The following is a 20,621-nucleotide window of genomic DNA, read 5'->3' as shown; positions in this document are numbered from 1 at the left end:
GTTACAAGGCACGTGCAATTAACTAGTACTTGTGTGCATGGGTTCAAGACACACGCGACACCCTTGGCCCTATGCCGCTTTGTCCAGTATGTTAATCTGCAGCGACGTGTCAGATTCACCACCCTTTCGAACCGCAATGATGAGTTGTGCTGGCGTTGGGCCAGCTCAGGCGTGTATACCGCAAAATCCTTCTACAATCAACTTCACTGGTTCTATCCACACCCACGTTGGCGTCTCACCTAGACTTGGTCCCCGCTTCAGATCAAGGCTCCGAAGTGCATGCCTCACCTTCTTGGCGGATGTTCGTTCTCGCGCCAAGTGTTGCACGAGATTCTCTCCTGGTGTAGGATTCGCTGCCAACCCCCGACAACCCAATCATGGACTGGTGTGAAACTGCCAAAGCTTCGTCCCTCCTTACATGCGCAAGGATTTGAATTCCCTCATCTCATTGATTGCTTGGGAGCTTTGAAAGCACCGCAATGGTTGTACTTTCGACGGCCTCTGACCTTTTATCGACCGCACCACCGAGACCGTCCGCAAGGAAGCGAGGCTATGGGCAAGAGCGGGCGCCGCTGGTCTCCATCAAATCATCCAGGCTAGCCGGCGTGTGAGTTGTGTGGGCTGAGCATCCCACTTCCCTGTTCTGCTCTGGGTGTTCACTTCCGCCACTTTCGTGTACGTGATCTTGTGTAACACATAAAACCCTTGCCATTTTATTCTCTCTATATATCAAAGAAAGATACATGACCTTTCCGTATTCGCGAAAAAGCTAGTACTCTCAGTATCTCTGTAGGTCCAGCTCAACGACAAAAAAAACATATATTGCCACCTTCCAGGAAAGTTTCCACGGCTTTGCACATGTCTAACTTGAGCACGCGGGAGTTTGCAGACAGTCCACCAGGGTTCAAGTCTCGGCTTGAGCATTTGATGCTCAAGGAGTTTTCTTCTATAAAAAAATGCCAGGCTAGTCTAGCCCGGGTTGGTCTTGTTTTTTTTTTTCTAATCTGAAAAAAAAACAAAAAAAAAAACAGAGGGATTATGCCGATGCTTCATGTAGAAGCAACCATTGTAAATTTGTGGGGGCCAAATCAAGTGATAGCGGCAGGGTCAGTCAACTCTTGAGCAGCACAGATGCCTTCAATGGAAAGCACCTGCTGACATCGATTCAAGTTCACCCTGCTTCGTATACTCCTCCATCGTCAGGGAAGACTACCTCCCGTCCGTTCCACCTCCTCCGCCTCCCTCTGAAGCCAATCGGCGCCACTACCACCACCACGCAACCGCGTTGACCCCTGCCCCGAGGCGCCCCTGCGCCGCGGCAGCCCACCGGAGCATTGAGCAAGCACGCCCCAGACGCTCTGCCCTGCCGCTCGCCAGGGTCTCCGACCGGCCCGCGATGTCGCGCGACGGCGGGTGCTGCCCGCCGATGGATCTACTGCGGTCGGAGGCGATGCAGCTGGTGCAGGTCATCATCCCCGCCGAGTCGGCGCGCCTCGCCGTCTCCAACCTGGGCGACCTCGGCCTCCTCCAGTTCAAGGACGTACGTATACGCGCGCACGCTCACACCTTTGCTTGCTTATTATTGCTTGGATTTCAATCTGTTTCCCCACTCCCGTTCGATCGCGTAATGCTGCTCGTCGTGTTACTTCAAGCTTGGGTGCTGACCGGCGGTGTGCACCTAGCATTTTGGATTTCGGCGGTTTAAACAATAGAGCATTGCGTGCTATGATACGCGATGTGGCTGCATATGTCTCAACCGATAGCCAACGTGCGGCATTGACCGCTTGAGATAAACAATTATAGGATTGACCCAGCGATACAGATTACTACTAGTCCTCCCTTGTATTTAGGCCATGTTCGGAGGTACTCCGCTCCACAGCTCCACTCCCGGAGCTGGTGGAGTTATAGTTGAAATTTGCGGAGTGCCAGTTTACTGGCTCCGCAGCTCTCTGGAGCTGCTGGGATTTCGAACAGCCCTTTCGGATCATATTTTGACTAATAAATCAGGACAGAGGTAGTAGAAGAGATAACACGTGCCTCAACCAGATAAAAACTTAGCTAAAATGGTGCCGTTGCAACAGGTGTAGGTGTCAGGAAAAGTTGCCGCATCTCAAAATTTGGCACGAACAAAAGCCCCTTCCCTATTATTGCAATTTGAAAATGGCAAATTGAGGCATGGATTTGCGCGACAGTGATCATATACCATGCGGGACACTGTCATCTTGAACTCTACACATGGCGGCTAACGCACTCACTGCTGAGGCCGATCACTGGTTATACACGATCCTAGTGGTATGCGCTTCAGGCCCTTGTTTTCTCTGGTATATCCCTCCACAAGTGGTGTGTTCTTCGAATGGAGGAGGCACAATGTTCTTCATGAAGCACATGAGGAGGCAACCTTTTATCCTTTTCATGGATGAGCATAAAATGCCTTAGGATGATGCCTTTTCACGGAACATCACTAGGATCATACTCCCTCCGTCCCGAATTATTTGTCGCATAAATGAATGTATCTAGACGTATTTTTGGTTCTAGAATCTAGATACATCCATTTCTATCAATTTCTCTGACAAGTAATTCAGGACGGAGGGAGTAGTTAATAATAGCCTAATTTTATGTCCTTGTGATAAATTTGGAACTATAAACATTTCAAATTTTGTTAATTATTTTAAGTATTTTTCTACAACTACTGACAACCGTACATGTAGCGTTATCTTATGAGATTATGTAACCTCAGGTGAACTTATTTTAGCTAGGAATTTCGTAAGGTAAAACGTGAAACCTGTTGACATAGGTGATTTTTATCTGTGTTAAGCCATGCATTTTTCCTTTTTGTTTAGTCCAGGAGAATCTAATATCTGCCCTTTGTTTCAGCTTAATGCGGACAAGAGCCCATTCCAACGGGCATATGCTGCCCAGGTACGAGGCCTTATCTAATGCTTTCTTCTTGCTGTGCTCTGTTATGCTATATGGCCTTATATCTGTTCAGCTTATTACGATTGACAGTTTATTGAATACCTGTAAAGGGACTAAATCCCGTGTCTGTCACTGATTAAATTTCGTATAGAACTGTATGTCTTTTCAGCTTTTTTTTAGTTTATGCTGTGAAAACAATATCCTATTCTGATGAGGCGAAACTGACAAGGTTCTGAAACACTTTCTAACCTCAATTTTTAAAACAAAAACTTCTAAACTCAAAATTAAACAAAATAATGCCCAGATTATCACCATTTTCCTATGATACATAGTGGGTTAATACATGTCCCCATTATATGAGGATGGAATCAGAATACCCAGTTAATGCAATGATTTGGGTTTCAGAATCCTACGTTATCCTGATTACATGTAACCTAATGTGAAAAGGACTAAACCCAAAATATTTCGCATTCGTCTTGTGCTCTGAATCATAACCATATTTACTACTAGTTCATACTGATCTGTGAATTTAATAATCTTTTTTCTGCACATACACCTTGTGCAGATCAAGAGGTGTGGTGAAATGGCTCGCAAGTTGCGTTTTTTCAAGGAACAAATGTCGAAAGCTGCCATATTGACTTCTCCCACGCAATTTTCAGGAGCTCCTTTGGAAATTGGTGATCTGGAGGTATTTAATTAAGGAAACTTATGCCCTCATCATTTGCACGTTGTAAGTGTAGAATTTTGTTTTAACATTGTCAACTAACAGATAAAACTTGGGGAATTTGAAGCTGAGCTAACTGAAGTAAATACAAATAATAGAAAATTGCAGAGGACATACAATGAGCTGGTGGAGTACAATGTTCTTCTAGAAAAGGTATGACCACATTAAAGCATAATTAAATAATTTATTTGATGCAATTCACTTTTCTCTTTTCGTGCATTGACGAGAGCACCATAAACTGAAAGGAATTAAATCCTGAAATTCCCTGAGGTGCAAGGTGAAAAAGAAACAATACAAACAACTTGCTTGTAGAACATTTGTGACATCAAGGAAAGATAATCGACTCTCTAATATCTATAAACACCCTGATATAGTTAAAAACTTAAAATGTAGCAACATTTACCACCATTGATTTCGAATTGCATTCATTGTACATTACTTTGGGTTTTATTGAACATGACATGAAATTCCTGATATTCCAATCTCAAGCCGGGATCAGAAATTTATAAAAAGTATAATTGTCATCGGCGCAGTCTTCGCCAAACAAATGTGAAACCACAAACTATATATTTTGATGATTGAGATTACAGAGTAGTATTGATCGACTGAATGAAAAGAAACATCTCTTTACAACTTTTAATGAAAATTTAGAAGAGAGTAGTTTCTTTTGTTTTGAAAGAAGAGAGTAGTTTCTGCCGGCTCGTGTTTGGATCAACAACATGACAGGAGGCATGTAGCAAGCATTCCAAGAAGTAGCGCATAGCAACAGCAGGAGGATGAGGAGTCAGATAAATATCTGTTTATTGCTGGAGGAAACAATTCATTGTTAAATTTGTATGCAATTAGGAACCCTTGTCTTATTGGAATCTGGTCATGTTAGTTTTCTTTAGCCTGAGTACATCGTAATCTTTAGGCAAGCAAGAAATAAGTTCCTTATACCTGAACTTCCTTTGTGCCGAGGGGTAAGCTGCTGACTGCATTTGCACCTTGCTGCCAAAGCGTGCTCCTCGCAATGGGTACCATGACTTGTGCAGTGCAATTATTTTTCTTTTCTCGTTGTGTGTTGCCAGTTAGTTGAAGATTTGTGCTTGCTGTGCCTACACAGGGCACCTAATTATCCAGTTGTGCACTTTTTTCTGCAATGAGTATTATTTTTCTCGCACGCCAAATTTTAAGTGTGCACTATGTGTTGAGGCTTCTGATTTTTTGAGCTATGGGGCATTATTTTTAAAACTATTTTAAACTATGCCCTTTTTTTTGTGTTTTTAGGATGTATTTTGCATGTGAAGATATTTTATTTCTACATAATCGAGAGTCCTATAATGGCATGTCCCTATAGTAGCTCCACCCATGGTTATGTGTTGTTCATTACTGACTCTATTTACTTAATTACTTTCAGACCGGTGAGTTTTTCTACTCAGCTCAAAGAAGTGCGGCAGAGCAACAGAGGGAAATGGTGGCTGATCAGTCTGGTGATTCTTCTCTGGAGAGTCCTTTATTGCATCAGGTGAGGACCATTTTTCTAGTAAAGCAATATATTAGCTCTCCTTGTTTTCATACTTCTTCTTTCGTTGCAGGAAATGGTGATAGATCCATCGAAACATGTGAAGCTTGGTTCCCTGATTGGTCTTGTGCCAAAGCAAAAGGCTATGGCCTTTGAGCGTATACTTTATCGTGCCACCAGGGGCAATATGTTACTCCGACAAGAATCTGTTGATGAACCTATAACTGATCCACAATCTGGAGAGAAGGTTACTACTTTCCTTTGTCGTCAACTCCCTTCCATAAATTTTAGGAATTACTTATGAATATTCAATGTGATGCTTCTTTGTTTGTTTGTTTTTTGCGTTGAAGACGAAGTTTCTTATGTCAGATGATTGAAAATGAACCTGATCAGTACTATTGTATGGGATATTGAGATATCAAAAGAATCATAAATAGCCTATCCTGTGACAGGTGTGGCATGCCCAGTCAGCACTAAGGTGTGGACCCAAGCAGTTAGAATGGGGGAAAATTAGAAGGGGTAAATAGTGGCACACGCTTGCTTAAATTGGGTAAAAATGTGAAAATTCTGCTAAATGGGGTATTTCCTGTCACAAACATGAAACTAGGGCATAAAAAAATGGAATTCACTCTACAAATTATTATCTTCTCGGCAATGATGTTTAGCATTCAGCTGTTTGCTTAAAGCCACTTCGTATTGTTTTTATTTTTTCCCCACTAGTTATGTACTTAATTCTGAAATATAATTTTCCTCATATGGTTTTGTCACTATAATGTATTGACAGGCCGTGAAAAATTCTTTCGTTATATTCTACTCTGGGGAGAGAGCGAAATCCAAGATTCTAAAAATCTGTGATGCTTTTGGTGCCAACCGTTATCCGTTTCCAGAAGACCTTGCCACACAATTACATACTATTCAGGAGGTTGGTGTCTACCCCTGTGTGTTGTTCTTTAAACCATGTTGGTGCTCATTTTGCTTTGTGGATTAGTTCTCTTGAAGAGAATGCTGGGACCTCCTCTCGTGATTGCTTCTGTATGTATATCTATGTGATGTTCTTGAGCATACACTGTATATTTGACATTAGTACCATACAATAGATAGCACATCATCATATTAAACCTGCTATTATTTAGTACTTTAGGACACATTTTTATAAACTGGAGGGTGTATTTTCTTTTCTTCTTTTTGGTGTTTCATGTTTGATGAGATAGGTGATCTTGTTGAATTTTTTTCCTTTCTGTCTCAAGCTTGTGCAGAAGTTCTGAATTGTAGTCGAAAATTCTTTCACAAAAGCTGTTGTACTATATTTACTAAGTTACTATTATTTGTTCTGAAACATTTACAACTGTGTAGGTATCTGGAAAAGTGTCAGAATTGAAGGCAACTGTTGAAATAGGTTTAGCTCATCGTGATGGCATACTTGAAAGTATAGCTTGTGAGTATGAACAATGGAACAACCTGGTAAGCTTGTATTATAAACAATCTTTTGGTATGTTTCTTATCATGCAAAATAGAAGTCCGTGCTATTTGAACAATGCTTGCTGAATATCTTATTAATTTGCCCCCCCCCCCCCCCCGCGTCGCCTGGCTCTGGCGACTCGGGGGCGAAAACCTAGCACCGCCACCACCCCTCCCCCACCCCCTCCCATCTCGCCGCCGCCAGAGGCTTCCGCCGGCAAAGCTCGCGCTGGACCCAGGGACGGCGGCGGCGGGGCGTCTCTCTCAATCCAGGTAGCAGGGCTCGGCGACGCGAGGCCCTCTGCCGGCGGCGCATCTGGCCGTGGTCGGTGGCGGTCTCATCCGGCGCGAGCTGCCTCACGGTGGTGGTTGCGAGGCGGTGGCGGGCGGCTGTGCTGCGGCGGTGTGGCGGCCGGTGGACCTGGTGACCTGGATCTGGATCCAGCGAGCCGGTCAGGCGCGGTGCCGGCTTGCAGGTGGCGAAGGGCAGAGGAGTTGGGTGGCGCGGTGTGCGCGCACGGGCTGCGTGGTCGTGCGGGGGTGCAGTCTAGCCGGTGTGGGATGCTACTTGGCACCAATATCTGCTTTTCCTGAACTCACCCGGCCAACCGGCGTTCGTGGCCACGACCAGGGGGTCGGCGGTGGATGCCGTCGACAGAGTTTGACTACGGTGGTGGTGGGGTGTGGTTGGAGGCAAGGGCTTGAATGCAGGTGGCAGCCGACAACGACCTGACTCCGGCTGTGCAGGTGCTCGAGGTGAGCTTCTGTGTCAATGGAGCCTCATGCTAGTCCTAGTGGGGACGCTCGCCGTGGACTGGCAGGAGGGCGGGGAGGTCTCGGGCTGCAGGGCACATCGGTCAGCTTCAACGGAGATGACGGGGACGGGATGCTTCAGGCGAAAGCCTTGTGTCGATCTTGTCGGCAACGATGACGGCGACGCCTTCGAGCGCCGTTTCCCTTCTTGAAGGCGTCATCGGGAAGCTACTGTTACCCTCTTAATCGTGTGCCCCGGGCTAAAGCCTCAGATCCATCTCTCGATCGGACGACGACGGCGTCTCGATGTCGTTTCTCCCCCTTGAGGGCGTTGTTTTTGGGGGCCACGGATCCGCGGTTGGCAGCTTGATGTCTGGATTGGAGTGTTTGTTGGGTTGTTGGTGTGCAGGGTGGTGGCGGTGGAAGTGATCTGTGGCGGCGACCAATCCCTTGGTCACCTCGGTGCTGATGGTTGACCTTATCTCTTGGGGGCTCGTGGCGACGATGAGGTCTCGGTGTTCGGTGCCCTTCGACGGCGTCTGAGGCTTTGTTGCCTGGCATAGTGCTTTGGTTCTCTCTATTTTTGATGGTGGCCGTGGTGTGGCCTAGAGGAGGTGCAGGGTCTGTCTCGGTGGAACATTGCCCTTCGGCATGGTCCGTAGCTCTCTTTGCCGCGACGTGGCTAGGCAGTGGGATGCCCTTCGACAGTGGTTGCGACTTCCTAGCTCTTCAAGGTGCAGAGTGATCGCAGGGCAGCCGGCAACTTCTTCTCTACGTCTTCTCGGTGACGGATCTCCTTTCGATTGATTCAACAAAGCTTGCTTCCGCTCTTCTCGTTCCAACTAGTGGTGTTGGGTGCTAAGTTCTTGGTGTTGGCTGCTTGTCGTAGCTCTTTTCTGGTTCTTCTTCTGTTCTTTCTTGTGCCTTCTTGTGTGTGTTGGTTGCTTTCTGTTGTACCTGATGTCTTGTATCTTTCTCTTATATATAATGAAAATGGTTCAGGCTGGCGTAAGCCCGCCGTAGCACCGTCAAAAAAATATCTTATTAATTTCCTTGCATTCAAGTTTAATTCTGATTGACATACAAATGCTTCAGTTAAAGAAGGAAAAGGCTATTTACCACACGCTAAACATGTTCAGTCTTGATGTAACAAAGAAATGTTTAGTTGCCGAGGGGTGGAGTCCAGTTTTTGCTACAAGTCAGGTATGCAGCTACACCTTCATCCCTTCCGGCATTGATGTTTTCTGGCTGCTATTTTGGTTTCGGTTACTCTTTTTTTGTCCATAAGGTTTAAGAGTTTATTTACCTATTGTAGGTACAAGATGCACTTCATCGTGCTACTTCTGGTAGCAACTCCGAAGTTGGTTGTATTTTCCAAATTCTAAACACACAAGAATCTCCGCCAACGTATTTCCAGACAAATAAATTTACATCCTCCTTCCAGGACATTGTAGATGCCTATGGGTAAGTTTCAAAAAAAGATTGTTAGGGAAACATTAGTGAGCCATAAGCCAGTATATATGTACACGTACATGTGTGTAGGAAACCTCTTATACAATGAGGTATTACACAACCAATATGGCTCTTTGCCAAGCTTACAAGCAGTAGAATCTGAAGGACCACAAAGACAACAATGTTGTACGAAAGAATAAAGACATATGTGAACGACAAATATGTTCCAAACAGTGACGTTACTGAGCAAACGACCCAGTGGAGGAAGCGGCGGAGGCGGCGGCGGTGGAGAGCACGGAGGGACTGACAGGTGCAGCAGAGCCGGAACGTAGGAGAAGCCACTCAAACTCGTAGAGACTGAGAATCAGGGCAATGAGGACCAGTGCCAACCATGATACATCTCTCTGTATTTATCTATTTCATAATCAGTATATCTAGATCAGTATATTGTTTTGTCCATTTATTTGTTGATTTACTTTGTGTTTCCCTTTCCTAAACCTTTAGTATTGTGCTAATTTAGTGAAATTCTATCATAGTTATACTCTTTCTTGTGTTCCTTTCATTGTTTGTGTTGCTGATAGATAATTATGCCCCGTACTGGTCATGTTAAGTTTTAATTTCTATTATTTCTTTGTGCTATATGCATAGAATACGGAGCATAATTATCTATGTGGGTTAGGACTTTTATCTTCAAACTAGTGATACTAATTCAGCATATCTGATATTTATTGTAATTTACAGAAATGGTTACCATCAACCAGGAATAACCTAGTCACTTCTTACTGCATAAAGGAATTGTTGGGGTTCATGCTATGTGCTAACTTTATAATTAACATAATTTGCAGCATTGCGAGCTATCAAGAAGTAAATCCTGGTTTATTTACTATCGTAACATTCCCCTTCTTATTTGCCGTCATGTTTGGTGATTGGGGTCATGGAATTTGTATATTTCTTACTGCAATGTACCTCATAATCCGAGAGAAGAAGCTAGCTTCACAGGTTTTGTCTCGAGCCTTCTCTTCTTCATTCAGTAGATATATGTGTTCCAAGGAAATTATTATTAACTTTCTTCATTCTTTGTCGCAGAAACTAGATGACATAGTGGAAATAATGTTTGCTGGGCGCTATGTAATTTTGATGATGTCCCTTTTTTCAATTTACACTGGATTGATATATAATGAGTTCTTCTCGGTTCCATTTGAGCTCTTCGGTAAATCTGCCTATGCCTGCCATGATCCTTCGTGTGGGTAAGCTGCTGATTTGTGCTCCTACTTTGGTGTTTTATGAAAACCGTATGACTTTCCCTTTTCCCCTTGTTTTATTTATAGGGATGCTACAACTGAAGGATTAGTTAGGGTGGGGCAAACTTACCCATTTGGTGTCGATCCAGTGTGGCATGGAAGCCGCAGTGAGCTCCCATTTCTCAATTCCCTAAAGATGAAAATGTCAATTCTTCTTGGAATTGCACAAATGAACCTTGGAATCGTGTTGAGTTTCTTTAATGCGAAGTATTTCAAAAATATTGTTAATGTTTGGTAGGTCGATCTCTTCCCACGAATAATCTGTCCTGTGATTTCAAAAATACTCATTCAGTTGTTGTGTCAACAGGTATCAGTTTGTTCCTCAGCTGATCTTCTTAAACAGCTTATTTGGTTACCTGTCACTCCTCATCATTATTAAGTGGTGCACTGGCTCAAAAGCTGACCTATACCACATAATGATATATATGTTCCTGAGTCCAACGGATGATATTGGGGAGAACCAGCTATTTCCTGGGCAGAGAATTGTGCAGGTTTGGTGATATTCATTGCTGCTGCCATGTGTTGATTCTGTCAGTTGCACATAACATTTCTTGTTTCCTCGCAGCTTGTTCTACTTCTACTTGCTCTGGTGTCTGTGCCTTGGATGCTGTTTCCGAAGCCATTGTTTCTCAAGAAGCAACATGAGCAGGTTGTAGACCTTTCTTAATTCCCTAACTGACTTCTCACTGGAATATATATCATATACCCACTTGTTGATATTTTCATTTGTCTCCATCAGAGACACCAAGGCCAGCATTACACCATGCTCCAGGAGACAGATGAATCAGTGGCTCAATTGGGAGGACAACATGAAAACCCACACAACCATGAGGAGTTTGAATTCAGTGAAGTTTTGGTCCACCAGCTGATCCACACAATTGAGTTTGTGCTCGGTGCGGTCTCAAATACTGCCTCATATCTTCGTCTTTGGGCTCTCAGGTATCATTGAACATGATATAATTAACACGTCAACCCCAAATAAGTACTCCCTCCGTTCCTAAATATAAGACCTTTTAGGGATTCCACTATAGACTACATACGGAGCAAAATGAGTGAATCTACAAGTTCATGTCTATATACATCCGTATGTAGTTTATAATGGAATCTCTAAAAGGTCTTATATTTAGGAACGGAGGGAGTAAGTTTCTCCTCACGATACAGACATTGACAAGTAATCAATGTCTTTATTTTTGCAGTCTCGCGCACTCGGAACTGTCCAGTGTCTTTTATGATAAGGTTCTTCTTCTTGACAAGTAATCAATGTCTTTATTTTTGCAGTCTCGCGCACTCGGAACTGTCCAGTGTCTTTTATGATAAGGTTCTTCTGCTAGCATGGGGGTAAGATACACTCTTTTACTACTCTCTACGCCTATTGTGGTTGTTCTAATCATGTGTTGTGCTCTCTTTGCAGATACAACAATGTTATCATCCTTGTCATGGGAGTAACCGTCTTCCTCTTTGCCACTATTTTTGTTCTGCTTTCAATGGAGACCCTAAGTGCGTTTCTGCATGCCCTGAGGCTTCACTGGGTCGAGTTCCAGGGCAAGTTTTACGATGGTAGTGGGTACAAGTTTGCGCCATTCGCGTTTGCATCAATCATCGAGGAGGAAGATTAGTCCCAACCGGTGTATGCAATGTAAGTACATAATATAAGACCTCAAGAGGTTGTTGGAGGAAGATACAGAAAACTCATGTTGCTTGAGCTGGAGCCATACTTGGTCATTCTGTAAATTATGATGTGCTATAACGGTGATGGAAGCGGCTCGTACAGCTGCAATTAAGGCCTAGTGCATTGCATCTCCACATTTTTGGGGTTGCGTGTCTGCAGTGCCACATAAACCGATGATAAGGTTCTTCTTCTAGCATGGGGGTTTATGCTCATGTCTGCAGTGCCACATAATCGATGTGTATTTTGTACTATGATTTTGTAACTAAATAAGACCGATTGTTTTAAGCTTGTTTTACTTGTCATTTGTTGATAAGTGCACCAATATGTGTGTCATTTGTATTGAAAAAATTGGTAGAATGGGGCCAGTCTTACAAGATGACCTGGTTGTAGTATCCATAAATCCATGCCAAGAGCATCGAAAATGATATGCTAGTTGTAGATGTGAGATCGATATGTTTTACTAAGCATCATGCCATACTTATCCCAGTTAAGGGTTTGTCCCCATAGATTGCAAAAGTGATTAGTAAGTAATCACCAAAGCAATTTTTTGAGAATCATTGTTAGCGTTGATCCACACACTATGAGATCATCTGCAAACATAAGCGAGTTGACAGGGGCAAGAAGCTACTAAGTTTATGCCATTTTAAGTTACTGGAACCGAGATAAGCGATGAAATAAGCTAATCAACAAGCCAGCAAGCATACAAAGCAAATAAAGTTGTGAGAAAGGATAAACCACAAGTGAGCCGAAGACACATATGTATTGTGAAGTTCACACTCTTTTGGGAGGTGCTAATCTACATTGGAGAGGTGTCGAAGCCAAAGCTCCAAAGCGCCACCAAGTGGATCGCCCTAATATTCTCTTTGAGTCCCTCCAACAGATGAGCCTCAAATCACTCGAGGTTGGTCTTGAAGGCGACCCTTGACTCCTACCGCCTAGGAGCCCAAAATCTCCAAGAGTAACAAGTGTTGTTGATGAACAAGAGTGGGGATCACGAATTGGTTTGGTGGAAATGTAGAATGAGCTTTTGGGGGCGGCAATGGAGGAGCAACTCAAAACTTAGGTTTAGGTCTTGAGGTGGAAGAAGGGGGTATAAATACCCCTCAATCAAAAGTGATCGTGGCCCACCTGTTGGCCCCATGTGCACGGGCTAAAGGACTCTGTGCGCATGGGGTCACTCGAGAGCCAAACCAGGGACCCATTAGGCATGCGATCATAGACCCCGTGCGCAAGGGGGTATCTAGAAAGTTTGGCGCTCGACCCCGTAGGCACTGGCGTCAGGAGGCCCATGGGCACGGGGTGTCCAGAGAAATCCCTAGACGCCATGTGCACCGGGTTGATAGCTTGGACGTTGTCGGTACTAAAACCGGCGGATCCCGGGTAGGGGGCCCCGAGCTGTGGATCTCTGATCAATGGGTAACAAGAGACAAAGAAAACAAGGTTTACCCAGGTCGGGCCCTCTCAAAGAGGTAAAACCCTACGTCTTGATTTGATTGTATTGATGATGATGTATCGAGTATAGGCTTGATCTACCTCAAGATCGTATGTTGTGTTCTAACCCTGAGGCGAGTAATTGTGATCGTGTCCCTAAGGACAAAACCCTCGGCTTATATAAGTACCGGGGTATCTAGAGTTACACATGGTCGGTTGCCAACTGGGAATACACATGCCGACAGTTGGAGCAGTCCTTGAAGTACACGTCAAGTCTTCGGTAGAGTCCATCTTGATCACGCCAGGGTTCGAGGCCTCCAGAGTCCTCCTTGCGAGATCGGTGGGCCTCAAGCTTGGCCCATGGACTGCGGGTCAACTAGGTTGGTACCTCTTAGTCCATGGCACCGTCAGTAGCCCCTCAACTTGTCTTCGGAGCTGGAGACGACAATCATCTTCGTACCAAATGTCTTCGGCTTGACAGGCGAGTTCCTTCCATCAGTCTCAACTCGGCTTCCAGGCTCGTAGCAAATCTTCGGTTCCCACTTATGGGAAGGACGGGGTCCTTGCAGCCCGAACACCTTTACCATGATCTAGCCGTGCCCCCCCCCCCGGGTGGTCCTTTCATTAAAAGGATTCACTTTCAATACTCGAGCCATTTGGGGAACTGGTCGCTTTATGGCGGCTAGACGTCGAAGCATCGTCCTTCGCTTTATTTAACAGGTACACGACCCAAAGCCGCGGCGAACACAAGCTGTCCAGTTCTCCCCCTGCTCGCCCGTTCACGAAATCCCCCCCCCCCTTAAGTTTAGCTTTGAGAGCTTCCGCCATGGCAAACAACGCGGATTAATCAAAGCGCCCCCACGGCCCCCTCAAAGGAGATTGGGGAGGCTGCTCCATCACCCATCGTCAACTGGACCGGCTCGCCACTCAAGGTTATTTGCTGGACCCAGATCTAACTTCCACCCACCCTAGCTTAACATCCATAAATGGGCAAGCGCGCATGCGGATAGCCATCCTATCTTGCACGGGGAGGAGATAGTTTGTTTCATCCCCTTTTTGTTGCGGGGTCTTGGATTTCCCATCCATCCCTTCCTACGGGTCTGAGTTCTACGGGATCCAATTCCACCACCTCACGCCCAACTCCATCTTACATATCATGGGGTTCGTCGCCCTCTACAATATGTACCTCGGATGCGAGGCACGCTTCGGGCTATGGAGGAAGTACTTCTGTCTCATGTCATGTTCCCAAGGTGGAAAACTTCACGAGGTAGGAGCAGCCGAGGTGTGCCGTATCACTGGGACTGGCTACCCAGCGGGTACCCCTAGAGAGGATCTCTACTCCTAATGGAGCAGTTGGTAGTCTCCGCCGGTCAATTTTCATCCCACCAAAGACGGGTTTTTTTCGTCCTCGACCCCACCTCCCACGTACCAGCGCCGAACCAATAAAAAAAACGATGCCCACGCGAGGTTCCTACACGCTCGATTCCCGCCTCCCACACGGTCGGTCTAGAAAAAAACCGGGGGGAAAATCTACGAAGATAAACCTTCGAAAAAAACCAACACTAGGGAATTGGTCGCACGTACTCGCACCCCACTCCACCCCACGCCACGCACAATGCCCTCACCGCCGCCCCTCTCCGGATCGCCGCCACCGCCACCGCCGCTCCGGATCGCCGCCACCGCCACCGCCGCTCTGGATCGCCGCCGTCTCTCCAGATCACTGCTCCCGCCGCCGCCGTCGCCGCCGTCTCTCCGGATCACCGGCCCCGCCGCCGCCGCCGTCTGGATCGCTGCTGCCGTATCTCCGGATCGCAGCCACTACCGCCGTCTGGATCGCCGCCGCCGTCACACAGAAGACAGTGCAGGAGCTGCCGCCGCCGCCCGCCCCCATCTCCTCCCCTGATCCAACTAAACATCCCGTAAACTAAAAAAGAGGGTGATTGGTTAGGATGCTGCAGCAGCTAATAAGATGGGAAGACAACTCACTTTGCCCCTCCTCCAAGCACATCAGCGACTCTTCGATCTGCTTCTCTCCTTCGCAAGATATGGGATTCTTATATACCATTGCTGCATCATGTTGCACACATGCAATTCTATTGTTTTGTGTAAGAGCCATTGACTTTTGTGGAGAAGTTCGCGTCACGATGGAATTCTGCTGTCAAGGTCGCCATGTCGGCGAGCTTGTTGGCGTCGTACTGCCCCAACAGGAGCGCCATTGGGTTGGCGGCGCTGCTGGCGGCTGCAACCATGGATGATGGAAATTGTGAGTCCTGCAAAATCTGTACGTGGGTTAGGATAACAGGTTGAGCCATCTGTTCCTCTATAGTCAAACGCTTGATTGGGATGTTCTATCCATGATGGGGTAGGTTTGCACTATTCAATTTCGCAATGTGTCGTTTCTGCCATATAGCTTATATTGTTTTGTACAATAATTAGTCATATTAACTCATTTTCTATAGATCAGATTCATGAAACTCGACCTGTTGAAGAAGTTTCAGTCCAGCTTCACTCACCGCCTTTCATTGTCATCGGTAAGTCCCGTGCTCCTTTTGTCCTGAATATACCATGCAATAAATTTCTATCAGGAAAAAAATGCCGTGTCTTGACACCTGCCAATATCCCTTTCTCATGTGTGAACCATACACACTTTTAGTTTATCACCTGATGTGTGTAACGAAAAAGTATATCAAAACTGGATGGTCTTCTGTAACAGTCCGACTGTGGATGAAGTTCAAAAGGATTCAATAGCTATGGCCAGAAAAGATATAAAAAGGAAGTTGTTCAAAGCAGTGCATCACTTCCGATGGAAAAGAACAAATTGACATTACAAGCCTGATTGAGACTTACAATACACTAACACTTTAACAAGCTGCGACCACTAATATTATAGTTTAGTACAATCATATTCCTTAAGTACTATAGCCCAGAAAGCCAGATTATAGTCGTCGCCACATTAATCAAATTCTTGTCTTGAACAATATAGATAGATAAATAACAATAGCAACTATGTTGTTTTTTGCAATTACAATATGCTTAATCTGCAGAGACAACCGACATTGCTCAAAACGCCGCATCCCCGGCCTACTCTCTCTTCACCCGTCAATGTTCATGTGCTCCGACCCTCCCCGACCCCTCCCAGCAAGCAGCAGAGTCTCTTGTTCGAGCTCCACCGGGCCGGCGGCGACGACGTCCATGTTCGTTGGGCGGAGCACAATGCTAGGGTTGAAATCCACCATGCTGCTACTGATGAGGCTCTCCTCCTTTGTCCACCGGTTATCAGACAACTGCGTATGACACGTCCACCGTCGTACACTCATTTGATCGTGCTGATGCGCCTGGCTGTGGGATGGCTTCTGCTGGGATGCTCCGAGGTGAGGCCAACTCATGAACTTGCTAAGACGTACCTTAAATTACAATTTCTTATTATGATCTTGAACGAATACTAAGGCTTGCATCTTTTATAAAGCTTGCCAGTTACTGTGTAGTTTTAGTTAACATGAAAGTCACCTGTGGTGAATCTCTTTTCTTGTCCACAGATTTCACAAATCCATTATGACGAAATAGGGTGGCCGCCCGCTTTATTTCATGAATCCATTATCGCCTACAGAATAACGTCCTGGCCCTCCCAGTTTGAGTGATTCTCTTTATTTTGCTATATCTCAACTGTACATGCATTGTTTATGTTCGCCGGCCCGCGCCCCGTGTCTCCTCACGTTAATGTGGCTGCTGGCCGCGGGACTGACGAGGAAGTCATGGTAGAGCGGTGGTGCTGGCTGTGGCCTACCAGGATACCATAAGTTCTCCCTTGTTCTTTTGTGTTTGAATCAGATTTAGTGGTTCTTGATTTTACAGGCATGCATCGATCTTGCTCCTGTTTTGTATGTAGGATACACTTAATGTTTTATGGGATGTTCTGCAGATTTTTAGAACACTAAGGGCATATCTTGGCTTGAATGCTGCTGGGTCGATGAAGGCCATGCAACATGGCAGGTGAGTGCTCCTCTCCCCTTTCCCTCTATGCTAAAAATTAGTTCCAATTTCCATGCAAGTTCGCCAATTTAGTTCTAGAGGCAAAGGTTCTGTATGAGGTTAGTTAGGAGGGTCTTGCTGGTGACTACTTGAACTCAAGTTGGACAACATATGCAATGTCCAATTCAGCGAGATATCATGACTCGATTTCACTTTCATTCCACAGCTGAGATCATAATTTGATTGATATTTTGCATCTTTTATAGATATAGATTGATAACATTTAATGATGTTATAGGATATATATAATAATTAGAAAAAGAGACACCACATGTCTTATGGATCAAAACTGATACTTGCTCATGCTGGCATCTCAAGGAATTTTAAATTCCAAATACAGGTGTGCATGTGTCCACTTGGAAGCTACTTGTTCGTGAGTTGTTCGAGACGAAAACCCAGTCTATATGATGGACTGCCTATTTTTTTTATGTGTGCGCCTGCTCCGTGCTCTTTTGTTCCCAGCAGGCTATTGTGTTGATCCGTGGGGATTTCTTTTTACCCCTGCCATTGGTTTTCTCTGTAAAACGCAGGTGTTCCCAATACTTTTCTTTTATAAAAAAGCTGGGCTGTCATAGCCTTTTCTCTGAAAGCGTTGATTGTTAAACTACTAAAATGTCTTCTGTAGGTTTTGCTTACTCGTGGCTATATGTTGGCTTCGTGCTGGTGGGCTATAGTTCTCCTGTCACAAATCATGGAGACATTCATCATCGCAGATTTCTGCTCCTGCTATGTGAAAAGGTAAATTCCCAATGAACGAACCCCCTGAATAAAGTGATGTCCATTTCAAACGAACAAGCTTACTTGTCTTAGGTGGAGTGTCAATAAGTTTGTTACTTATGAAGTACTCATGACATTTACCCAATTAATTTCATTGACATGATTTGATTGATGAAAATTATCGCTTCTTCATTAGTTAACTATTAATTTTTATTCGGGGCAATCCACAACATTAATATACATGTAGCAATGGTGTGCCCTTGGAACGTCCTGCAGTAAGCCCTCTAAAAGAATCCTTATGAAGTGTTCCTAGAGTTTGGTGGATATGACCGGAGTGATATTTTCATAAGGAAGTCCAAGGCACAAGTATGTATCACCCTAAGACGAATTTCTAATCATCTTAGTACAGATTCTGAGCAAGAAACATCTTAAAGTAAATCATGTGCTGCTATGTACGTCATGATGCTTCCTCCTGTTCATCCAGGGGCTATAAATGTTAAGGATTGCCTGACTGCGACAACTATTGGGTTCCGTCTCACCATGCAGTGTCGCAATAAGGCCATTGATCCAGTGTAGTTGTTGGGCATGCACATTGTGGAATGGTTGTAGCAACTTGCTGGACTGCGGATCAGGCCATTCCCTTCCTCAGCAGAGCAGTCGGGCAATTTTTGGACTACAGAATTAGGTAAGTAATTGAATATATTTTTATGGTCCGAAAAGCTTTCCATTTAAATGTTTTGCGAAACTAGACCTTTTCTTTTGTAAACAAAGACTAGAACCGTGGAAGAAGTTACTGAGTTAGCCTAATCTAAGATAGAACATATGCACTTTTGGAAAGCTTTTTTGATTGCTAAATCCGGTTATCAGAGCTAAGAAGCAACTTTTCTAAACATATAGTTTGACAAGTTGTTACTCTTTGTGCACTGTGTGTGCTGCTTCTTTTGAACATTCAGAGCTGAAGGTCATTTCTGCTCTAATGTTATACATTTTCATTAGCATGACGCAAGGTTAATTTATTTCTTGTTATCTTGTGTTATTTATTTTTCAAATATTATAAACCGCTGATGCCCGAATCCTGCTTTATTCAATTGAATGTAAAGTTCTCTCCTTCAATATTCTAATGCTTTACTAATTTGTCATATGTGAGAAACCGAGAAGAAGGGCGCATGCACAATTTATACCAGCATCACATTCCAAATTGGTTTCTCTTTGTGTTAGTTTTCTTCTCAAATTGGCAAGTTGTAGAGATCAGATTCTTTTCCCTTCAAACGAATATAAAACGCTCTTCTTTACTTTCCGATTCATTCATTTATTTTTGACACTCTGTTCATTTAAAATTTTGAAGTTCAAATGAATAAGTATGTTTTTATTGTGTAGTCCCAAGAGATGAAGTAAGAGCCGCAGTTGATCATGTTGTCCAAACAAGGCTTGATCCAACAAACAGAATGACTTGATTAATTGGGCTTATAAGTTGGTTGCATCAACTGATAGATGCACTAATGTATGTAAGTGAAATTATCTCCTTGAGTCATGATTGGCATATTTCCTTGCTTGATGAAGGTTCCATCTCTACATAATAGTTTTCTATGCATATGAAACTGCTCTATATAGACAAAAGGTGGACGACTACAAATCCAGTGGCCGTTACTCCGTTGTGGACATGGGAGTCGTCTGAATTTTGTCGTCCATATAGCAAGGTTCCTATGCATATCCTGTCAAGTAAATTTTTTCATGAAAATATGAGGTGGGCCGTGGGCATCAATCTTTCGCAGGTTCAGGGTTGAAAATGTCGACAACTTTGTATGGTTGAAGGATATTCCAAGATTTCCCACTCTCGCAAGAAAACAACTTGGCTCACTTATGGTAAGATGTTCTGGTGTTAAGTTTCTCCTCTTTTATGGACCAAGAAGATGAATTATTTTGACAACATCAACTGCATTTGTACTGACAGAGCATTTGTTGTGATGGTGTTGGAAGCGTCGTGTATGGCAAAGGTAGATCCCGTTGTAGTGCAGAGCAGAGTTAGCACCATTCAAGTCCATTATTGAATGTGTGGATATTACCAAATGATGTATGTCTCATTTTCATATTAAAGTGTGGCTTCTATTGCAAAAAAAGCTTGCGGCAAAGCCGAGGAGATGGATTGCAAGGGGGAGAGAAGATGTTTTCATAGATTAATTTTTGTAAGAAAAGTAGTGTGTATATACTCTCTCTGTGATTTAACTTTGACCACCAAACTTAATTGATGATATATGTGTTATGTGTCATAAAATTATACCATTGGAGTTTTTTGTAATACGAATTTGATGATAAATTTTGTGACATGTAAGCGACAATTTGTTGATCAAAGTGCTTGAGTACATTTAAATTTTAAAATGTGTGACGCCTGTGCGGTAGGTAAATTGTGACACAGAGAGTAGTATTTATTTGTCCGAGTTGGGTGGAGAAGAGACCTCATTAGTGTATCCTAGAGTGCATGGCGAAATTGAAGGCAATTCAATTGTCGGCTTTGTCATCATTGTAGAGTAGAAGGCATGAGTTCCCTTTATTTGGTCATGGTAAATATGTCCACCTCAAACTTGAATGCAATCATGGATTTTGTCTTAACAGTAGTCATGATTTTGTCTTAACAGTAGTACAAAGTGATATTTGTTGCAAAGAAATCAT

At 44.2% G+C, this 20,621-nt stretch overlaps 3 protein-coding genes across 15 annotated transcripts in view; all 3 read left to right on the top strand.

The window, feature by feature from the left end:
• Nucleotides 1–20,621, top strand: part of LOC109746143 (protein IQ-DOMAIN 32) — a 199,327-nt gene that overhangs the window by 57,290 nt on the left and 121,416 nt on the right. The window lies entirely within an intron of this gene.
• On the top strand, nucleotides 1,165–12,028 carry LOC109765369 (V-type proton ATPase subunit a3). 2 transcript variants are annotated; one of them, XM_020324159.4, is made up of 18 exons: nucleotides 1,165–1,540; nucleotides 2,875–2,919; nucleotides 3,482–3,604; nucleotides 3,686–3,793; nucleotides 5,040–5,147; nucleotides 5,218–5,391; nucleotides 5,929–6,066; nucleotides 6,498–6,605; nucleotides 8,451–8,558; nucleotides 8,671–8,819; nucleotides 9,653–9,806; nucleotides 9,894–10,054; nucleotides 10,136–10,342; nucleotides 10,416–10,599; nucleotides 10,674–10,757; nucleotides 10,848–11,047; nucleotides 11,387–11,446; nucleotides 11,520–12,028. In XM_020324159.4, exons 1-18 carry the CDS (start codon nucleotides 1,397–1,399, stop codon nucleotides 11,722–11,724), a joined length of 2,460 nt encoding a protein of 819 aa, XP_020179748.1. In that variant the 5' UTR covers nucleotides 1,165–1,396; the 3' UTR covers nucleotides 11,725–12,028. The 2 variants fall into 2 exon arrangements, with proteins under 2 accessions (XP_020179748.1, XP_020179750.2); XM_020324161.4 differs by lacking the exons at nucleotides 11,387–11,446; nucleotides 11,520–12,028 and adding an exon at nucleotides 11,305–11,386.
• Nucleotides 14,910–20,071, top strand: LOC109765370 (uncharacterized). Of its 10 annotated transcripts, none has more exons than XM_073509096.1 (10): nucleotides 14,911–15,570; nucleotides 15,673–15,739; nucleotides 16,253–16,579; nucleotides 17,128–17,198; nucleotides 17,863–17,975; nucleotides 18,202–18,320; nucleotides 18,439–18,639; nucleotides 19,332–19,455; nucleotides 19,566–19,817; nucleotides 19,906–20,071. In XM_073509096.1, the coding sequence occupies exons 1-5, from the start codon at nucleotides 15,563–15,565 to the stop codon at nucleotides 17,909–17,911; spliced, it is 522 nt and encodes a 173-aa protein (XP_073365197.1). In that variant the 5' UTR covers nucleotides 14,911–15,562; the 3' UTR covers nucleotides 17,912–17,975; nucleotides 18,202–18,320; nucleotides 18,439–18,639; nucleotides 19,332–19,455; nucleotides 19,566–19,817; nucleotides 19,906–20,071. The 10 variants fall into 10 exon arrangements, 8 of the variants coding, with proteins under 8 accessions (XP_073365192.1, XP_073365193.1, XP_073365197.1 ...); XM_073509094.1 differs by having other exon boundaries at nucleotides 19,535–19,817; XM_073509093.1 differs by having other exon boundaries at nucleotides 19,332–19,459.

Source organism: Aegilops tauschii, chromosome 2, assembly GCF_002575655.3.
Source record: "Aegilops tauschii subsp. strangulata cultivar AL8/78 chromosome 2, Aet v6.0, whole genome shotgun sequence".
Classification (NCBI taxonomy): Eukaryota; Viridiplantae; Streptophyta; class Magnoliopsida; order Poales; family Poaceae; genus Aegilops; species Aegilops tauschii.
Note: the sequence above shows the minus strand (reverse complement) of the source record. Positions and strands in the feature narration are given on the sequence as shown.